At 37.1% G+C, this 20,071-nt stretch overlaps 1 protein-coding gene across 2 annotated transcripts in view; it reads left to right on the plus strand.

Moving 5' to 3' along the window:
* Positions 1 to 20,071, plus strand: part of Kif16b (kinesin family member 16B) — a 280,309-nt gene that overhangs the window by 179,142 nt on the left and 81,096 nt on the right. For both annotated transcript variants that reach the window (XM_076851502.2, XM_076851500.2), the window contains exons 20-22: positions 1,730 to 1,882; positions 3,965 to 4,061; positions 4,789 to 4,839. In XM_076851502.2, the coding sequence (XP_076707617.2) occupies positions 1,730 to 1,882; positions 3,965 to 4,061; positions 4,789 to 4,839 (301 nt within the window). The remainder of the gene's footprint in view (positions 1 to 1,729; positions 1,883 to 3,964; positions 4,062 to 4,788; positions 4,840 to 20,071) is intronic.

Below are 20,071 nucleotides of genomic sequence, written 5' to 3' on the forward strand. Positions count from 1 at the left end.
CTAGCATCAACATTCCTTCAGAAGCCACACAAAGGAGGCCCTGAGCATCATGAGTTTTGGTGAAATAGACTTTGCTAAGATCTAATTCGGGCCAGTGAATTCTGGATTCTGTGCTTTGTCTGTACTGTCCCTGGAGCTTACTGTGGGTGTTTCCATTGTGTTTATTTTCTCTGTGGGTTCTCATGACTAAGTCAGGATTAGCTGTGCAGCTTGACTTGGCCCCTTGTGAAATTCCACAAGTGTGAAATATTAAATTCATGTGGGATCAGATTGGACAACAGAACACTGGGCTTGGCTTTCCCATTGACTTTCAGTACTTTATGAACAAGGTTTAATTTATTTCACTGTCTTCTTTTCTACCACCTGCTAATTTTGACAGCCCCAATAACATGTATCATGCAGCCCCACTAGAAAAACCTTCCTGCCACCATAGCAGGGACAACAGAAGAAAACTGTCAGTACCCATATTTAATCACATTTTTTTAATCAGAGTCCTTTCATAGTGATAAATATAACTCATGATGCCAGCCAGAAAGAATAATCCTGTGTTAACGCAGATTGTGTTTTAATGCCATATGTGCATTGTCGTTTACTATTTCGTGGAAAAGAGTACCATCATTTCCAGTTAACAGATGGGGAAATTGAACCTGCTTTGCTTATGTAGCCACTGAGGACTTGTGTCACGCAAAATGGTAATGGATCTGTTTCCCAGTCATCTCTTAGCTTTCTTGCCCTCTTATCTACTGAAATTTAGATTCAGAGGGCTGGCGGCACCTTGGTGTGTCAGCATTTTATTTTTGGAGCTGAATGAAATGAAAGATTAATTGACTCCTATTTGGTTCATAAAGAAATTGAGATCTAGATTGAAATAACTTGCCCACCTTTACATAGTGACTGGGTCTTATGCTCCCTGGGGCCAGATTTATTGGCCAGCTTGGCCCTAGTCTAGCCTGATGGCCCTGGATTCAAGCATGGTCAGATCAGTGGGAGGATGGCTGTAAACTTAGTTGACCTCATATTAGAAGTATCACTTTTCACTGGAGATAATTTTCTGGTTGTTATTAAAATAACCAAGATTCATAGTTATTTTAATTTGTCACGGAACTCAATCTGCTTTCCTAGATTTGTCTTCTCTTCTTTATCTCCCCTCTCCTTCTGCCCTCAAAAAAGTGGTTGGTTTTCATGGCGTAGCTCCTTCATTTGTGTTGCTTTATATGCACCTGGAACATCTTCCACCATCACTCCAGATGCCCATATTATCCCTGTCTTTTGAAGACAACTTAGAACTGCCGACCATGAATTTCCTCCTAGATTGGTGGTTTCTGAAAACTCTTTGAAGCATAAATTTCTTTGTCAAGAGAAGTATTCAACAGAATTTCTTATGTACTCCACAACCAACTCTTGTTGAAGCAGGAATTAGGGAATCAGAATTCTTCACAGCTATTTCCAAGGTTGTGCTTAGAAGGTAGTACAAGTTATCTTTACCCTTATTGGTCAGATTCTTCAACTTTTGAATCCCTGTGGCAGCACTTGTCTTCGATCTTTCTTATGACTTATTTTTACCTCATACCTTGTCTTATTAGTGTACAGCACCTTTACTAGAAAGTAAAGCTCTGCATGTAGGGTTTTTGTCTGAATACCCTGGGGTTTTTAAAACAATGCTTTACAAAGGGAATGTGTTCCAGAAATTCTGTTAATGAACAAATTCATGTGATTCCCATTTTTGTAGGTTAGAACATGAAATCCAGCAACTGAAGCAGAAGATTTGTGAGGGAGACAGTGTTCAAAGAGGTGACCATGGGACCCTGGAGAGGAAGGCTGCTTCTTTTAGCTTGCTACCCAGTGCTGAAAAATCTCACCTGGCTCCCCTGATGGATGCCAGGTACTCAATATTAAACTGATGCAATGATTTGATTTTATTTGATTTAGTGGTACACATACAAGCATTGGCCAGTTTGCATGTAGAGGGATCTATCAAAGGCTACAGTAATACCTGTGCCTGAGAAGTTCTCTGTCTTTGTCAGCTGATGCCTGGATGATAGGGGCGGGGATGGAGTGTCATTTGAACTTAAATCAGCACCTGAGAACCAAGTCAGCCAAAATCCAAGGTATCTTGATGCAGATGGTTTGTGTGAGAAGGTGGAATTGAAAGGTGCAGGGAAACCAGATCATCCAGAACCAGAGTGATGCAAGGCCATGATGAAAAGCACAAAAACAGAATTAATTGAATTACACTGAGAAGAACCTTGTGCTGGCTGTTACTTTATATAAGTATTGATTATACTTAGATGGAGTTTATTATAAAAACTGTACTAGTATATTCAGAATGACCATGAATATAATAAATATATATCTGATGTTACTGTAATAAAATGATTTTCAATGTAGGTGGCATTGTGAATTGCTCTGTGGCGTGGAGCTCTCAGATAAATCAACTTAATCATTCTTTGCCTTAAAGAAAGTAGCGATCATTTTCCTCCACCCCATCTGTATCATGGGGACACTTCAAACTGGGCAGTCCTGAGGCCTGGATTAGGAAATAAGTATTTGGATATCAAAATGTAGTCAGAATTACATGAGCCTCTGTAGCTCCTTATGTCTAGGTCTGTCCCCCATCTGCCTCATGGGGCTAGTTTCAAATTTTATTGACGGTCAGGGGAGATAATTTGTGAATACCCTTGGCTCATGTTCAGTTGCACATGATTTTGTTTTCAATACTGAAAGGTAATATTGTACTTTATTTAGGCCATTCTGTCTAAAATATTAATCTTCTTGTCCAGCATTTCAGAAAATTATTTCTCTGTTGAGCGGTAGTACAGAAATATTGACAGGATTATGCATATGTTTAGAAACACAAATCAGGTAAATTTATTTGGCATATGTGCCAAGATGTAAATATGGAAATCATTTAATTTTTTTTTTTTTAAATTTTGAAACAAAGTCTCACAAAGTCTCTGAGGTTAACCTTGAACATGTGACCTCCTGCCTTAGCCTCCCAAGGCACTGGGATTATAGATGTACACCACTATGTCCAGCCGAAACCAGCTAATTTTTTTAAAAAATTCCTTCTAATCAGTGTCTGTAGCATTAGAGGAGATGAGCCTATAACGGAGCCACTGGAAAGACCTTTGGTGTGGCTGAAATTTCCTACTCTCTCTGGAGCTTCTATATTGAATGACTTTGACCAGAGATCGAGCTGGCATCCACTAGGATGGTTAAAGCTAATGGTTGTATTAAGTAATAATACAACTTCACTTACATTCTATGGGACACCAGATAGGACTTGACAACTTCTTCAAAGGTCAACTGTTTGTGGCTTCTTCTCTGACTTGGGGGTTTTGGGGAGGTGGAGAACTTTAAAAGGTACCTTCCTGGACAGGTCCAGATAACCCATTTGGAGAGATAAGACTGACCAGAAATAATGCAAAAATGTCAAGCATTGCTGTCTTACGCATAGATGCTGAATAATAAACAAGTATAGATCTTATGACCTCTTTTTTGTTTGTTTGTTTTTTGTAATCCTTATAAGTGACCTTGTGCTTGAGAAATAATTATCATCTGTGTCAGTCTGTTCTGGGGAGGAAACCCACTGTTCTGCCTTAGGAACAGATCTGAGACAACAGAGTCCCTAAAGTCAGGGACTGTGATTTTTTTCCCCCATTCTGCAGCAGGTTTCCGCTAAGGAAATCAGAAGACTTGGATGGGGTCGTTTAGTCTCCTTTCCAGACTCAATGCTCTGTTATTTGTCCAGTTCTTTCTCATTTGGGGGAAAAAAAAAAATAAACAGTGAACATATGGCTCTAGATTTCCTGGAAAGAAGAAAACTGTGTGAGGTCTCAAATTGATTTTTTGTTTGGCAGTTAGAATGAGAAAGCTCCCTATTGTTTGGGGCTTAGGAAAGAAAGATATAGCAACCTTGTGTGGTTAGAAGCATTTATATTTGTCTTGACTCCATGGCTTTCAGGATCAATGCTTACATTGAAGAAGAGGTCCAAAGACGTCTTCAGGATTTGCATCGTGCTATTGGTCATGCCAGCAACACATCTGCAGATATGATGAAGGTAAGCTGAAAGAACTAAGTTACATGGTCATTCATTTCTCAAGATGACCTTGTGGATAAATGAGTGGTGCAGTAACGGTGGTGGGGTCTTTTATGACCACTTCTCAAGAGAAAATTCAGATGTTGAATATTCAAAAAAAAAAGTACTAATACTGCTTGGATGGGGCTTAACAGTTTACAAATCTTTTTAATTCAAGTATTTTAGTTGGCAATTTTGTGATTCTGAGAAAACCTTTATTAAGTGAATATAAAGTTTTCTAAAATGATTTATTTACTTTCTTTGATTTATAAACATCCTAGATGTAACATTTTTCTGTTTTCTCTCAAATGCAGCCTATTTCCATAAATATTTAATTTACTTTGTAAACTATTCAAGGACAAATATATTTTCCCCTTGAGAAGAAAAGTATTTGCAACAGATGATTTTTATCAAAATAAAGACAATTCATTTCTAACCTGCAAATTAAGAAATATCCTAAGGAAATCTTGCTTTCAATATTAGAACTTTAAGATCATTGAACCATTTAGGTTCAGTTCTTTTTCAGACAGATCGATCAATAGTCATGTTTATCTTGGGAATGTAAATTATGTAAAAGGGTTGTCATTGTTGAATGACAAGTATGTTTCTATAGAATTTTATTTCCATAAATATGTCTAATCAAATCAGTTTTTCTCTCCTCTATGAACATGCTATAATTTAATATAGAGGGCTTTTTATTTATTTTCAGGATAATGAGAAACTTCACAATGGCACCATTCAACGTAAGCTAAAATATGAGGTAGGTAATGATTTTTCAGATTGATAGGGTCGCCTTAAATTATGGCATGCTTGTGTGATTAAATTTTCTTAATGTTTAGTTGCATAATTAGAATTTTGAAGTCCCAGTGAGATTAATGGCTAATAGGGAAGGCAAGCTATTATATGGACTTAGAATTAAACGGAATCCTGCAGGTTGAAAACTGCTTTGACTTTCTTGAACAGCACGCAGGTTTGGTGGAGCTTTGCCCAGTTTTTCATTTGTAATGGTATCCTTTTCCTTGGTCTGCATTTAAAAGACAGAATTATATAATCGAGATCAGATATGGGGTTTGAAAATGAAACTGAGTACTTTTTAATGTTTTAAAAACCCTGTTCGTTTTGTAGACTATGAGTTGGCAACAGCATAAAGGAAATACTCTTGGTTAATTAGCTTATTTCTCTGGTTGATTATCAAACTAACAATTTTGGGGGGCATACAATTTGTAAGATTTTACTTGTATTTTCTTCCCCAAAAGGGCATGTCCTTCACATTTTCCCATAAAAACAAACAAACAGCAACAACAAAAAAACCCTGCTAGGTGGTAGAAATCTCTCTGCCAAAGATTTACATGTATTACTGAATGGGGAGCAAGAGGGTGAATGTGGCCCTGGCCACCCCTCCTGCCAGCATTGAGGAGTGATATTATCCTCCTCTGAATACCCATTCCCGTAGCAGTTTACCCCAAGCGCAGCCTTTTATTTCTTTGTTTCTGTGGTGCCTGACACAGAGCAAGTGTACTGTAAGCCTTCCGTAGTGATGCTGACCTAGCCAGAGAGGACACAAGATTCTCATGAAATAAACCAAAAAGAGAAATCAGACCTGAGTTGGAATACTTGTGAATTTCTTTTGGCCTTGCCCTCTAATTCTAATTAAGTATGCCCTAATATTTTTACATTTTGGACATATGGTCTTGCATTTATTTTCATAACTATAAATGACCTTTTAAACACTGAATAAAGGTCTTAGGATTTGCTTTAGAGAAAATGAAATGTTAGACCAACAAATGGATACTATGAATCAATCCTATACAATGTGCTTGTATCAAAATACTTGGCAATTTATAAAATAATAAATATGGAAATTAATGTGCTGTGTATAAATCAGATCATCTATTCTTAAATCGTACCAATCAATACAGCTAGCTTAGGCTTTCTACTTAAACTCTGAATTAATACATTCAATGAAACTAATGACTACAGGAATCATCATGTGCAAAAGAATCACAGAAATGGTGCCACATCCCTATTTCAACTTTTTTTTTTTTTTGACATCTTGAACAGAAAAATTGGTTTTGGCCCACCCAATATCTTGTCCCACTTCTGCCCAAAGATGCCACTGGTACTTCTAGCATCATTAGAGAAGAGAGGAGGGAGGAGGATCAGAGCAGTCACTGGAGTCATCCCATGCAACAGAGCATCTTAGGCTCTAGAGCTTCCTCCTCAATATCACAAGAAAGAAGGGATCAGTCCTTAGTACCCAAGGAACTGCAGGACAGTGGTTACAAATACTGTTGTCCTAAGTACTCTGGCCATCTTGAACCAAAATGTTTTCATCTACCTGAAATCTTTTTCCTTAAGGAAAACGTAACCAATGATGGAGAAGATTTTCAGAGTAAGTCAGATAATTTCAGTGAGCTGATGACTCACAAAGATGAACACAGCTTGGGAACTGAGTCCAGCTGGACATTGCTGCAACAGAAGTCCCAACAAGTGTCTATAAATAGCAGAAGCAAGCAGGCCAGGCAAAGCAGGGTGCTCTGCTTTGTTCTCTCTGAAACTGTTTCTCATGAAGAGAGCACATCTGGGAGTGCTTCTCAGAGCACAACGGCCCCTGAGTTTTGTTGTGAACAGCAAGATGAGAAAGAATTATCTGGTGAAAAGAATAGCTCTCCGTCATCGCTGATAAATATTAGGACAGAAGGAAACAACAGGCTGGGATATTTTTACCACAAGTTCTCAGCTCTTTATAAAGATACTAGCAGTCACCTGCTACAGACTGGCACAAAGATGATTCACCAAGCCAAGCATGTGGGGACTCTGTGTGACCCAAGTGGGCTCACCTCCCATGTGACAACATTCATCAGAAGCTTGCCATTTCTGAAGCACTTGCCATTGGACATGCTTTTGAAGTCACGTGTGGTGCCATCCGGATCTCACTGTTTTCCTGAAGCTCAGATTGGCGGCAGCAGCAGCAACAAAGAGGTAAAGAGTCTGAGGCCAGAAAAGAGCCCAGAGCCTTACAGGGCCTCCACCTTCACATCTGCAGCTTTACCAGGTTCCTCGCTAAGTTCAGTTTCCTGCCTTGACTCTGAAGATGCTAGAAAGAGCTCTGCATTTAAGCAGACCCTTGTGCAATTCCCAGACCAAATGCTGAAATTTCAAGAGAACTCTTTAAAAGACTTTCTTGAAGTTGTGACTTGTTCTCTGCCAGAACCTATAGGTGATGTGAAGGACATCAAAGGCATTTACTGGCTTGCTGTGGCTAACTGCATAGAACCTGACCCCCAACCAGCATGTTTGCTCCTCCTTCAGTCAACTTTATACTCTTTGGTTCTGTCAGATAAGCACGCAGGCTCAATGGATATCTTTCATGTTCTGTCTCTTTCTGGACTACAAGAAATTCAGATTGGCTTTGGTGGGCAGAGCATTCGATTCCTGGGATCCACAGAGGCCCTTCTGCTCACTGTGTTTAGTTACAACAAAAACCTCTCTCAACAGTTATGCCGTGACCTCCTGTGTGTCCTGATGTCAAAGTCTGAAGCTGCTGCCTTTGCGAATCATCCTCTACTCCAACAAGATCTAGTTCAGCTTTCTCTAGATTGGAAAGCAGAAATCCCTGATTTAGTTTTGGCAAATGGAGTCCATTTGTCATCCAAATTCCAGACTACCTTGGTTGACATGGTTTACTTTCTTCATGGAAATGTGGGAGTCGATATCCTTTCTCTGGCAGAGGTTCAATTACTGCTCTACACAACGGTCAGGGTTGAGGGCGAGCCCAGCAATGACCAATGTCAGTCACTTGTCCTTCTGAATACCCACATTGTGCTTATGAGGGAAGATCGTGTGTTTTATCCACATACACCATCTCTGAACACACTTCCTCCACGTACACAATTTGATGTGATCAGATGCTGTGCTTTAAGTGAATTCAGGTGTGTTGTTGTTCCAGAGAAGAAAAATTTATTAACAGTAGAACTTGTCTTCTTGCAGAAACTTAGGCATTCATCAGTTTCAGGAAATAGCCCTTCTGCACCCTTTCAAGAAGGCCCAGGTGTCCAGTTGTTTATGAACCCATTGCATCTCCAGGGTAGTCAGCATGGAGCACCTGAAGTCTGGAAACTGACTTTCAATTCTCAAGATGAAGCTCTTTGGCTAATTTCACATTTGACAAGACTCTAGGAAGGAGACTTTTAAAGATGCAGTACATTTTCTGAGATCTTTAATAAAAGGAACATTTAATAAAAGGGAAAACAGTCAAGGGAATACAAATATCTTGGTGTAGCTAATCAAATTGGAATCGGGAAAAAGCAGACCTCCGAAGTTAAATGTAAATATTTGAAATATCTGCTATAAAATGAAAATACCTGATTGCAGAGGACTGATAAAATATCTTTATGACCACCTGCTTCATTTTCTTGAAACTCAGGCTTGCAAATTTGCATCCACCTCATCATTTGTCAGATGATTAAAGCATTTCTGATTGTTTGGCTTTGTGTTGATTTATAGTCTGGTGCACTGGAATCTGTCTAGGCCTGCTAGCTTCTAGCAGGCTAATTTGTGCTGCCTGAAAAAGTGCCCAGTCTGGCAGTGACCTTCATTGACATCCTCCATTCCAGCTGTGATTAGGACAGTGATGTGGCAGAACACATTAGTGCTACACCACACTTCCTGTAAGGACCCAGATTTCACATGTCCTCCCATCACTGCGGTACATGGAGTGAAGCCAGCAGTGCCTGTCCTACACTGTTGTCTCCCCCAACTAATTGCCTTTTCTTGCCTTCTTTCGTCCTTCTCGACTATTCTCTTTCAACCAATGTGATTTCAGCTCCTGACTTGTCAGTAGTGTTTAGAACTCTTCTCCTAGTCTCCAACCCCAACTTCCATCACATTCTAGTTCTTTCTCTGAATTTCTGTATTTCTGTTCTAGAAAGACTTGTCATCTTAAAGTCTAGCTTTTTCTAATGGCTTCTTTCTACTGTCTTGTCAAATAAACATATGGTTGCTCCAAAGTGCATTCAGCACTGTTCCCTGGCTTTTCTCTCTCTTGCCTCTCACCAAACCCATCATTTGTATTTGAAAGAGGTGTTCTGCTGGTCTGAAGCAAGTTCACATTCTTACCTGCCTAAGGAGGATCTTCTTTCCACTAAGCAGGTCAGTGGTCAGCATCCTCTCTCACAGGCTCCTAGCTCTCCCCTATAAGATCTCTCTCTCTTCTTACCCACCCTTTCTGTCTATAGGATTCAGTAGTACTGTGAGCAACCAGGGATAACACCTCCTATATTTATTTTTTATTTCATCTGGCCCTAATTGCTTGGCCATTGTTCTCATGCCTCTGCTAAATTCCAGTGCCTCAGAAGGGAGGAGCTCTGCCTCTTTTGATCCATCCAATCTACTTCCATTCTCAGCTGGGATCATGCTCAGCCATGATAGCTACTCTGCAGTGTGGTGCACAGTTGAGTGAATCAGTGATTTTACTCACCTGCTCATTTTAGCCCTGGCATGCAAGGGACATTTTCTATTCTAGTCAAATCTTTGGGAAATGTGTACCACGAATGTACTCCTTCTTCATTCCTGTTACTAATTGATGACAGGGACAGTCCCAAAATTTAACCCACTCTGAAACTTACCATCTTCTGAGACCAGGAAGTGTGTAGCTTCCCTCCTTCCATTATCAGAGCTAATAACAAGTTACTGAGCTGAGTCTACATTTTCACCTGTTTTTTCTCCTCTAGTCTCTAGGGAAGTGAAGAGGAGAACACAGGCACTTGGTTGGAGAATATGCTATGATCTACAGACTGGTGCTATAGCTTTGTTTGCTCTAGACCAATGGAGGTTTTTGATTTTGAGTCAATTGAATTCTCTTGTTTTTAGGTGGATTATTGTCATTTCCAAAGCACCCCTCTTTCATACTTGCGTACCTTATTGACTCATACCTGAAGGCTTTTAACTCTATGTAGAGGTGTTATGGTTTAGCTATGAGGTGTCCCCCCAAACCTTCTATTAATGCAGAAATATTCAGAGGTGACGTGATTAGCTCTACCCTAACCATTCCATTCTTGCTTGAATGGACTGGCTGGATGGTAATTGTAGGCTGGTGGAATATAAGAGGGTCCCTGAGGTGTGCCCTAGAAGGTGACAATTTCCCTATGACCTCTTCTATCCTCCCCCTCCTTCTGCTTCCTGGCTTCACCATGAGCTGAGCAACTTCCCTTCACTGGGTCCTTCTGCCATGATGTTCTGCCTCATCTTGGACTCATAGCAATGGAGTCTGTAGTCTGTGGACAGAGACCTCAGAAATTGAGCCCCACGTAAACTTTTTCTGACTCTAGGTTGTTTTTGTCAGGTATTTTGTTCACAGCAACATAAAACCTGACCAAAACAAGGTAAGTCTTTTTTGATCTTGGAAAAAATTCTTAAAATCACCAGGATGCCTTTTAATATCAACACTATTTCTACTAATTTATTTTCATGTGTTCTTTCACTTTTCTAAACTAATTTATTTTCCATTACTTTGTCTTAAAGTGTCCCATTCCATATTTTCTTATACATCCCTGATAAGAAAACCAGAATTAATGATCATTAAGACTAGAGAGTAGAATTTAAAATGCCAGCATAGGGCTAACAATTGAAAAAAGGTAGCAATATATAGTAATACATTATTTTTACGAAGAGTGTTAAATATTAAACAAACCAGACTTGCTTGTCCTCATAGGTACAAAACCATAATTCTACCATGTTAAAAATAAAGGTCTTTATTATTTCTCATAGCTGGAACATAGAGAAAATATGAGCATTGCATAAGTTTGTGTTAATCATTATGGCTTTTCCAGTCTGCTTTATGATCCAAGTAGGCTACAGTGGGAATCTCACCACATAATAGAAGCAACCTACAGCATTCAAATTTTATGTGTTACATCTCTCAGCTAGGCATGCTCTGTACCTTGAGATAAAATATGGTCCTTGGGAATGAGTTTGATTTACTATCTGTGAAGTAGGTATTAAGACTGTTATAATGCCTGTAGAAAATAGTGGAGTTGTTTTTACCATTATCTACCATGATGTCAGCCATAACAATCTCCTTCTGGCTCATTGTTCAGGAGTTCTGTACCCAAGACACTCTGTAGTAGAGCAGATATAACTCTAGGTATTTGATAATGTAACATCTCAGTTGTTAGGAGTTTCTGAATCAGGAAGTAATAGGTTCATACATACTTGGTTGTGTGGCACTTGTATTGTTGTAATATAGGCATAAACATTTGCATTGTGAGATTTGTTGATACGTTCTAGACAAATACCTCTTTGAGTACTTTTGAAATGGTTATTTCACCTAAATTTGATTAAAACCCATTTTGCTCACAGGTGCTGTCTCACAGGCAAGGTGAATGTATTTAAACTTTGTTGAAAAGACATTTCAAAACAGTTTATCTCCCCAATCTCATTTCTTTAAAAATGTGCATGCTTCCTTTTGGAATACTTAAGTATTCCAGCAGTAATAATTACAGCAATTTTAATTACATTCTTTTTCCCAGACAATTTAAATCTCTGTATGATAAAAAGATTTTAATTAAGTTTATTCATGCTTTTTTGATAGCTGGGCAGACTTATTGAATGGGCCATTTTTTGATGAGGTCATTTTGTGAATGAAGTTGAACAGTCTCCAGTATGTAACTTAGACACCTTGTTCCTCAAAACTTCTTTTGTAACAAATGTTTTATCAGTCAGCTATTGCCAAGTAACAAACAGCAATCCAACACTAAGTCCCATACCAAAAAGGTTTTTTTTTTTTTTTTTCCCACTGCTGGTTTGCAAATAGATGAAAGTGGCTCTGCTGTAGGATAAAAGTCATCTTCAGCTCAGTGAGGGTTGTTCTTCCCCATTTGTCTCCTTTGGGGTTTGTGCTGAGGGAACAGTAGCCATCATGATGGTGAAAGAAGTATAAAAGGGCAGCCGTGAAATCCTCTGCTGGCTGGCATTGTCTACTAACTTCCTGTTGGCCAACATGAATTACTAACAGAACCCAAAGTCAAAAAACAAGGAAGTATAGTCTATCCATTAAGAAGCTCTGGCAAGACTATGGATGTTACCACTATGAGGAGAAAAGAATTAGGACCAGAAATTTAGTCTGCCATCAATGCTTTATGTCAAAGTTCCCAAAGCTTTTTTGAAGTTAAGGCTCAAAAAACTTAAAACTTATCCGATTTCTCCCTATTGGAAACATTCAGAAATTGGGAAGAACATATGTTCTAGGACCTTTAAAGTTACCTGGTTCAACTGTTTTCTAATTCAGTCTGTGCTTGAATATCTCCATGAATGGGCTGATCACTTCCTACCACTGATTGAGTTTATTCATGGCAGACTGCTCTTATTGCTAGGCTGTTCTTTCTGTAATCTCCTTATACTGCTATACATCCTCACAGTCTTGTCTAGCCAAAGCACCTTCTGTAACAAATAAAGCCAGTCTATTCTGTATGTTGTATTACATCACAACCCTTAGGATAATCCTCTCTCTGCCTCTGCTAATTTTTTTCTTCCTTCTCTTTAATTCCCTTAGTCCCCACTGTTCTTTGCACAACAGTTTCCAAACCATTGCTGTCTAAAGTTGTATTAAGGATACACCTTTGCAATTTGTTAAAACTTCCTTTTTAAGAAATGGAACTGAACAATCCAGGTGATGAGAAGGAAAGAGATTCTATTGTAAATTAATCTACTGTCCTTATTTGGTTAAAATCTGTTGTTGAAGATGTAGAGCATTACTATTAGGAAAATAATTCCAACTATTATCTATATTGTAATTTACTAAGTGCAGAGTTTTTGTCTATATATTGTACCTTTTTATTCCTAAACTCAACTTCCTGGAATCATTTCATCTCTTAATATTATTGCATTGTCACACATGAGCTTTTAGGTGACACCTAATATCTAAACCATGACACCTTCTTATTCCAGAGCATATATTTTTTCCACAATGACAAAATTACCTCTTAGTCACTGTTATTCTCGAGGGCAAACTTTTTGTGTTTTGTATTTTATTTTTTTGTTTATGTTAGCAGTATTAGCTATGTTGATTCTTACCTGTTTTTTCCCCTTATAATATGTAGACATTAAAGATTTTTTTCTGCTTGAGTTTTGTTATTATTGTTATTCTTATTTTTAAGGATTGCTTTACAAGTTTCTTTCCAATTCCATTGTTTCCTTGTATGGGCCTCATATCTCTTTGTTTCTGTACTTTTAGCTCCTATAAAAGAAAAGTCTGGACACAAGCAATGTGAATATGATACAGGATAACCTCACGTGCTCAATGTTGCTCCTTTAGATGGAAATTTAAATAATATCCTCTGCAGAAAACTTATAAAGGAAAGTGCCCCCACCTCTCCCACTTTTTATTTTCTCCTGGACCTTAGAATTTAATGCAGTTTGGAACTAAAACTAGTGAAGATGAGTGGCACTTTTCATGATTAAAGACATATAATAGAACTAGAAGGGGGACATCTGATTTTTCCCTCCTCAGGATTTTAAACTTAAGACATTTGATGATGAAAGCCATTTAACAATTGTTGCCATATTATTGGTCAGATGTACTAGACCCGATATTTAATAACCTTTTTAATAACTGTTCATTTATGAGTTATTCTGAGATGATGACCTTATTTAATGGAACTAGTCTTGTGTGATTTAGACATCACAAATAGTGCCATTTTTAATAGTTTAAAGTTGAAACATTCCTCAGATTACCCAGTATTTTCATACCTTGAAACAATATTAGTCAACTCAGATTTGTATAGAAGAAATAACCAATTCTAGTAAGAATCATGGATTGCATATCAGCTAAGCTCAGGCTGTTCCATAACCATCTCTGTCTAACACAGTTTATCATTTTCTGGGTAATTTATCCATAAGAGTATATCAAAATTAAAGAATTAATCCTGTATTTGAAAACTTATATTTATGTTTTCTGATGTGAGTAAGGTGTTAACATTGTTCATGCCAGTCTGTTAATTGCTGTCCCTGACAAGGATGAAGAAGATGTACCTGGAGCTAGCATGTGGGGCACATGTCTTGGCCAAATCCAAGACATGTATGTACTAAGCCTTCAGAGATAGCATAGTATTAAGACAATGCCCTTTATAGCACAGATAGGCTTCTTTGGGAAATTAATATGAACATATCTTGGCTATAGGACACACTCATAATTTGCACTCACTCATACAGGTTATCTTTATTCTCTTTCTCATAACATGGCTCACATTTGAGATCCTACTGTCACTGCCCTTACCATCCAAATCCCCATTTCCAACTGCTGGAGTATAATAAGTACTTGATGCATGAGTTCTAACAAACTATCACTGTGTCATGTGTGGTTGAAAAAAGAGGGTAATTAGACACATGTGCTATGGTGGGAATAACATTATGCTGGGAATCAGTTATTTTGTTAAATATGATTTTTAAAAAGAAAATGAAAAAAAATTTGTCTGTATTTTAGAAGTAAAGATTGAAGATGGGCTCAAGGCGATTAGATGGCAGTTCCTGGGTCTGACCTTTTCATGGTCAAAGGATGAACTGAATTCAACCATCTGGTACATAATTAGAGTGTTTAGGGGGAACTGTTGATGACTCCCTGTAGGACTGAAATGTTCCATGCTCTCTGCCGAGCTGACAGTGATCCAAGTAGATATTAAACCCACTTCCTGTTCATTTCCTCAATTGATCACTTTTGAAGGAGACATCCTGAATGGGAAAGGAAGATTCTAATCTGAATAATTACAATGTACCCCATGTTTTGCTCATTTCTTGGAGTTAAGGATCTGACTACAGTCTTTGATCCACAATGAAACAACAACAACCAAAAACAACAACAGTACATTTGTTGACACAGGACGTTATTGCTTAAAAGTTCTCATAAAAATGTTTCTTCGTATTTAATTTTAAAAGGTATTTCTTATGTTGGGTACCCCTCCTATTTCTAAATAGAGCCATTTCATAGCGCATTTAAAATTGTTTGTAACATCTTACAAATTTATCAATGCCAGATCTGCTGCGCAGAGTGGTTCCCACACAGACAGCCTTTCTTGTTTCTTCACCTTCTCCTAGTATTCGACGTCACCAGCTTCCCCCTCAGAGTCAAAGATTCTTCTTTGCTGCATGTAGGAAAATTGACTGATTCTAAAATAAAGAATGTCACAGATATTTAAAAGCTCCCATAAACAATGGGGTGTAATGTGGTGCAGCTCATATTTACATGTCTAGTATAAAACTAAAGATATTAAAAATATAGCCACTTTCAAATCAAGAATAAATTTCAGAGACATTTATGTTCCTTTTCCTTCCTGTCTATTATAAACATAGTTTAGTAGGACATCAAGAACCTTTTACACTCTTTTCTAAGAATTCTACATTTCTCATGAAATTGACTTCATAAAATAATTTTTTAAAGTTACACTGCAGCAATGATTTGATGGAAACTCATACTTTTTAATTTTTCTCCATATTATAATTTTGCTCAAATATCTTCAGATCTCTGCCTTATATTTCAGCTGTTCATTTTTGATGAAGTTGGTTTCTGTATACTTGTTAATATGTAGTTCATAGGAAATCAGTGAAATTGAGCTAAACTGTAGTCAAGGATGATAGCAGAGGCTCTGGCAATTTTTCTGGTCTTCAGCATGCTGAGTAATGAGAACAGGAATATCTCCTCAGCAAGGAATATGCTACACTTCCCCATCTAATCCTGATGGATTCTAGTGACCAGCCTAGCTAGAACCATTCATTGAGGTATACATGCTGGTGCTGGTGTGTAAAGGGCTGTCCTGGATTGAAGTCAGTAGATCCGGTCATTCCCATTAACTGATCCTTGTTCAATTAATATGCCCAGTGAAATTGTCCAAGGCAGGTTTTTTTTTTTTTTTTTTTGGTGGTGATAGGGTTATAGACAACGTATGAGCCAGAGCCTTAGGCTACTGTCTTTTCATTAGGGATTGATTTCACAGCATGCATTTTTAGAGAACTTTTCCATTCATAAAATGCCCATGTAGTAACCAGACCATCAGTTGCAGCTTTAGTCCATTTTGGAAATTCACTTATAAAAAGAGAAAGTTGAGGTAGCAAATTCTGTTTAGAATAGAATCTCTCTAGAATGGAAACATTAAATCTTTATTTATAACTTAATGGAGTTGAGGGAAACTGAAGGTCTTAGAAATTGCAAATGTTTTGCAAAAGTCATTTTGTATTCAGTGTGAATACACATTTTCCATGTGACGTATAGTTGGTGCCTTTTTTTTTTTTCTTTGTACCAGAGATTGAACCCAGGGGCACTTAACACCTGAGCCACATCCACAGCTGTTTTTATATTTTATGTTTTATTTACAGACAGGTTCTCATTAAGTTGCTTAGGGCCTCACTGAGTTGCTGAGGCTGACTTTGAACTTGCAAGCCTCCTGTCTCAGCCTTCTGAGCCACTGGGATTAAAGGCCTGTGATGTGGTGCCCTGCTTGATTCATGCTTCTTAAGTAGAAGATGGTAATGTTTAATTGCATATTCTAAAGGTGAACATAGGAATTTTGAAAGTAAAGATTAAGTTTTCATTGCAGCTTACAGACTATGCCTCTGAAGTTTTGTCTGCAACTGCTAATTAGTAAAATTTACAATATTTAGATAACAATGTACATATTTTATCACACTCCTATTTTCCCCACCAAAGCTTTATAATCTTGATATTATTGTCAGTTGACTTGTCAGAATCTGCCTCCAACTTTAAGTCCCACAGAACAGGACACCTATCTTGTTCATGGATGGATCTGTGTCATGCCCTTGGATTTTGATAAATATCATACTTCTTAACGTAGATAAGGAACTGAAGTACAGAGGGGTCGGTGACTCTTCTTCCCAGTTCAAATCTCAGAACTAGGATTACATTCTAAGGACATTCTCCCACTTTAAAAATATATTATTAAGCAAAACATAGAAGGGATCCAGGGATTAAGAAGCAGAGCAAAAACTTCCTGGCTAAACCATGGCATTTGTAGGTCAAAGACATTTCTTAACATTAAATGTGTTCCTATAAATAAAACCACTAAATTATTTCTCTCCCTTTTTTACCTTTAAATACGTAAACATGTGCCATGTTTCAAGAAAAACCTATGCTTAAAGTAATTTGGAAATGCATTGAAGTTGAATGGAAAGGATTTTAACAATGCTCATATCGAGAAACCCTTTAATAATTTATACTTTGGTCTTCAACCACCATTTTGATCAGTAGTGGTTCTTATGGGTGACAAGCCACTGGGAAAAATATTAAGATGCTCTAAAAGACTTGGTAACTTCACATCATGCCAAAATGTTTACACTATTAGTTTGATTGAAATCCGCACTCTGAACCAAATTGTCCATCTTATGCAGATAGAGGTCTGAGCTTTCACAGCTGTAGCTAGGTGGGGCCTTCCATGTTAACACTTGTCTGGGGACTCAGGGCTTTTTTCTTCCTGGGAGAAAGAGGGCTGATTACCCACTGTTTTCTTTTTACTGCATAATCATACAGAGATTGTGCAGTTCTTAAATTCTCTGTGTCTGAATTGTTTATTATTTCTATTTTAAAATTTCATATTGCAGAAGAGCAGTTTTGTGACAAAAAATGGGCTCTGGTTGAAACAAGTTCAAATCTTGGCACTTACCTTCATCAGGTGACCTCACCATGCAGTCTTGGGCTTCTCATTTAATAAATAAGGGTAATAGCCATTAGTACCTCACAGGAAGATCATGAGGATTAAATAAGCTGATACATATAAACTTTAGTTCATGGGCACAGTAATTGTTCCATAACAGTCAACTATATGATTTTAATTATTTTATTACTGATACTGCTTCGAAAACATATTTTCTTATATTTTTTAAAGCCCCAGGTTAGTGCAAGAAATAAGGGTTGTTCAGAGATTTCTTCCTGTTCACATTCAAGAGAACTCATTCTGAAGTTTTATTTTTTTATAATGTTTCTTCCTCAGACCCTTCTGACTTCTCACCACCCAGACCATAAATATTTATCATCAAAGTAGAATGGAGATCACTAAAATAGACAAAGGGGAAGGGAGAGAAAGGGGAAAAATGGGGAAATAAAATTTACCAAAATCATAATATACCAATAGAATACACACACACACACGTGTGTGTGTGTTTGAGTGTATAGAAGAAAAGTAGAGGAAGGAGAACTGAGAAGGGGAGGAAGGAAGAACTGGGGAATGTCTTCAGAAATTATGTGCATATATGAATATGTTTACAACCAGTCCCACCACTATGTATAATTATAATGCACTAATTAAAGCATTTACAAAGATGGTCATCAAAGCATGATTTATAAAATCAAATGGTAGTTAGTTAAATGACCAATATGTAATTAAAAATAAAAAGCAGATGGTTAATCAAAAGACCAGAGGAACTGAAAAATGGGATTGAGGGAAAGGTAGGAGAGATGGGATAAGGGAAAAAACTACACAATGAATCCGACCTAACTTTCCTATGTACTTATATGAATATACTATAATGAATCTTATCATTATGCATATCCACAAGACACTAATTTTTATAAAAAATTAAGTAAATTGCAGAATGTCAGTCAATCAGAGGAAAGGAACAGTAGGAGAGAGGAAGGGGAGGATAAGGGTAAGTACTGAGGACTAAATTGAAGCAAATTATATTCCATGTATTTATGATTATGTCAAAATGAATCCTAATGTTATACTAATATCAACCAATAAAGAAATTAAAAGAAAAAATTATATACATAAAAAAGTAGATGGTTAAACATGTACTTGTTAAACAAAACAATTTGTCAAGGGAGTTTTCTATTTCATCTTCAATTCTGAAGGATATCTTTGCTGGAAAAAACAATATTGGTTGGCAATCTTTCAGAGCTTGGTATATATTATTCCAAACCTTCCTGCCTCTTAAATCCTGGGCTAAGAGGTTAGCAATGAATGATTCATATTGCTTTGCCCGTGAATGTGACCTGCCATTTTTCTCTTGCAGCTCTTAAAATTCTATCCTTGTTTTGTATATTAGATATTTTAATTATAATGTATTTTGGAGAAGATTTTTTGATCTTGTCATTTGAGATTCTTAATATATCATGAGCTTGGATGTCTATCTTATTCACAAGGTTTAAAATTTTTTCTGATATTATTTCACTGAAAAATTATGCATACTCTTAGTTTATTTCTGCCTTCCTTCCTCGATGCCAGTGATCCTGAGATTCAGTCTTTTCATTTTGTCCCATATTTCCTGAGTATTCTGGTCATGGTTTCTTATTTTTATTGTGTACTTGATTTTTATGATTGCATACCTTGACGTTAAGGCCTAAAAAAAAAAAATCTGTCTTTTCCATGGTCTAATGTGATACTTTAATTGAAGTTTATTTTTATTGATTGATTCTTTTATTTCCAGGATATCTAGTTCTTTTTCATAATATCTATTTCTTTTTGGAATGATCTTCTACTTCCTGTATTTTCTGTTAGTTCACTTCTTATATTTTCTTGTACTCCCTTGATCATTTTAACCATCAACATTTTGAATTCTTTGACATTTCTTCCCCTTTGATATTTAAGGATTCAGTTGTTGAGGAGTTACATATTTGGGGGGCATTTTATTTATTTGCTTTTTTATGTTTCCTATATTTAATCTTTCTCCCAATTTTGACTATGAGACGTTTTAATAGGCTACTTTCACTATAGTTCCATTCACAATAGCCTCAATGAATGAGTGAGTGAGTGAACAAATGAATATATACATACATACATATATATACACACACACACATACTTGGGAATAAATTTAACCAAGGAGGTAAAAGATCTCTACAATGAATATTATAGAATGCTGAAGAAAGAAATTGAAGAAGACATTAGAAGATGGAAATACCTACCATTTCTCGAATAGGCAGAATTAATGTTGTGAAAATGGCTGTATTACCAAAATCAGTTTACAGATTCAATGCAATCTTCATAAAAATA

The sequence above is a fragment of the Callospermophilus lateralis genome, chromosome 3 (assembly GCF_048772815.1).
Source record: "Callospermophilus lateralis isolate mCalLat2 chromosome 3, mCalLat2.hap1, whole genome shotgun sequence".
NCBI classification, from domain to species: Eukaryota; Metazoa; Chordata; class Mammalia; order Rodentia; family Sciuridae; genus Callospermophilus; species Callospermophilus lateralis.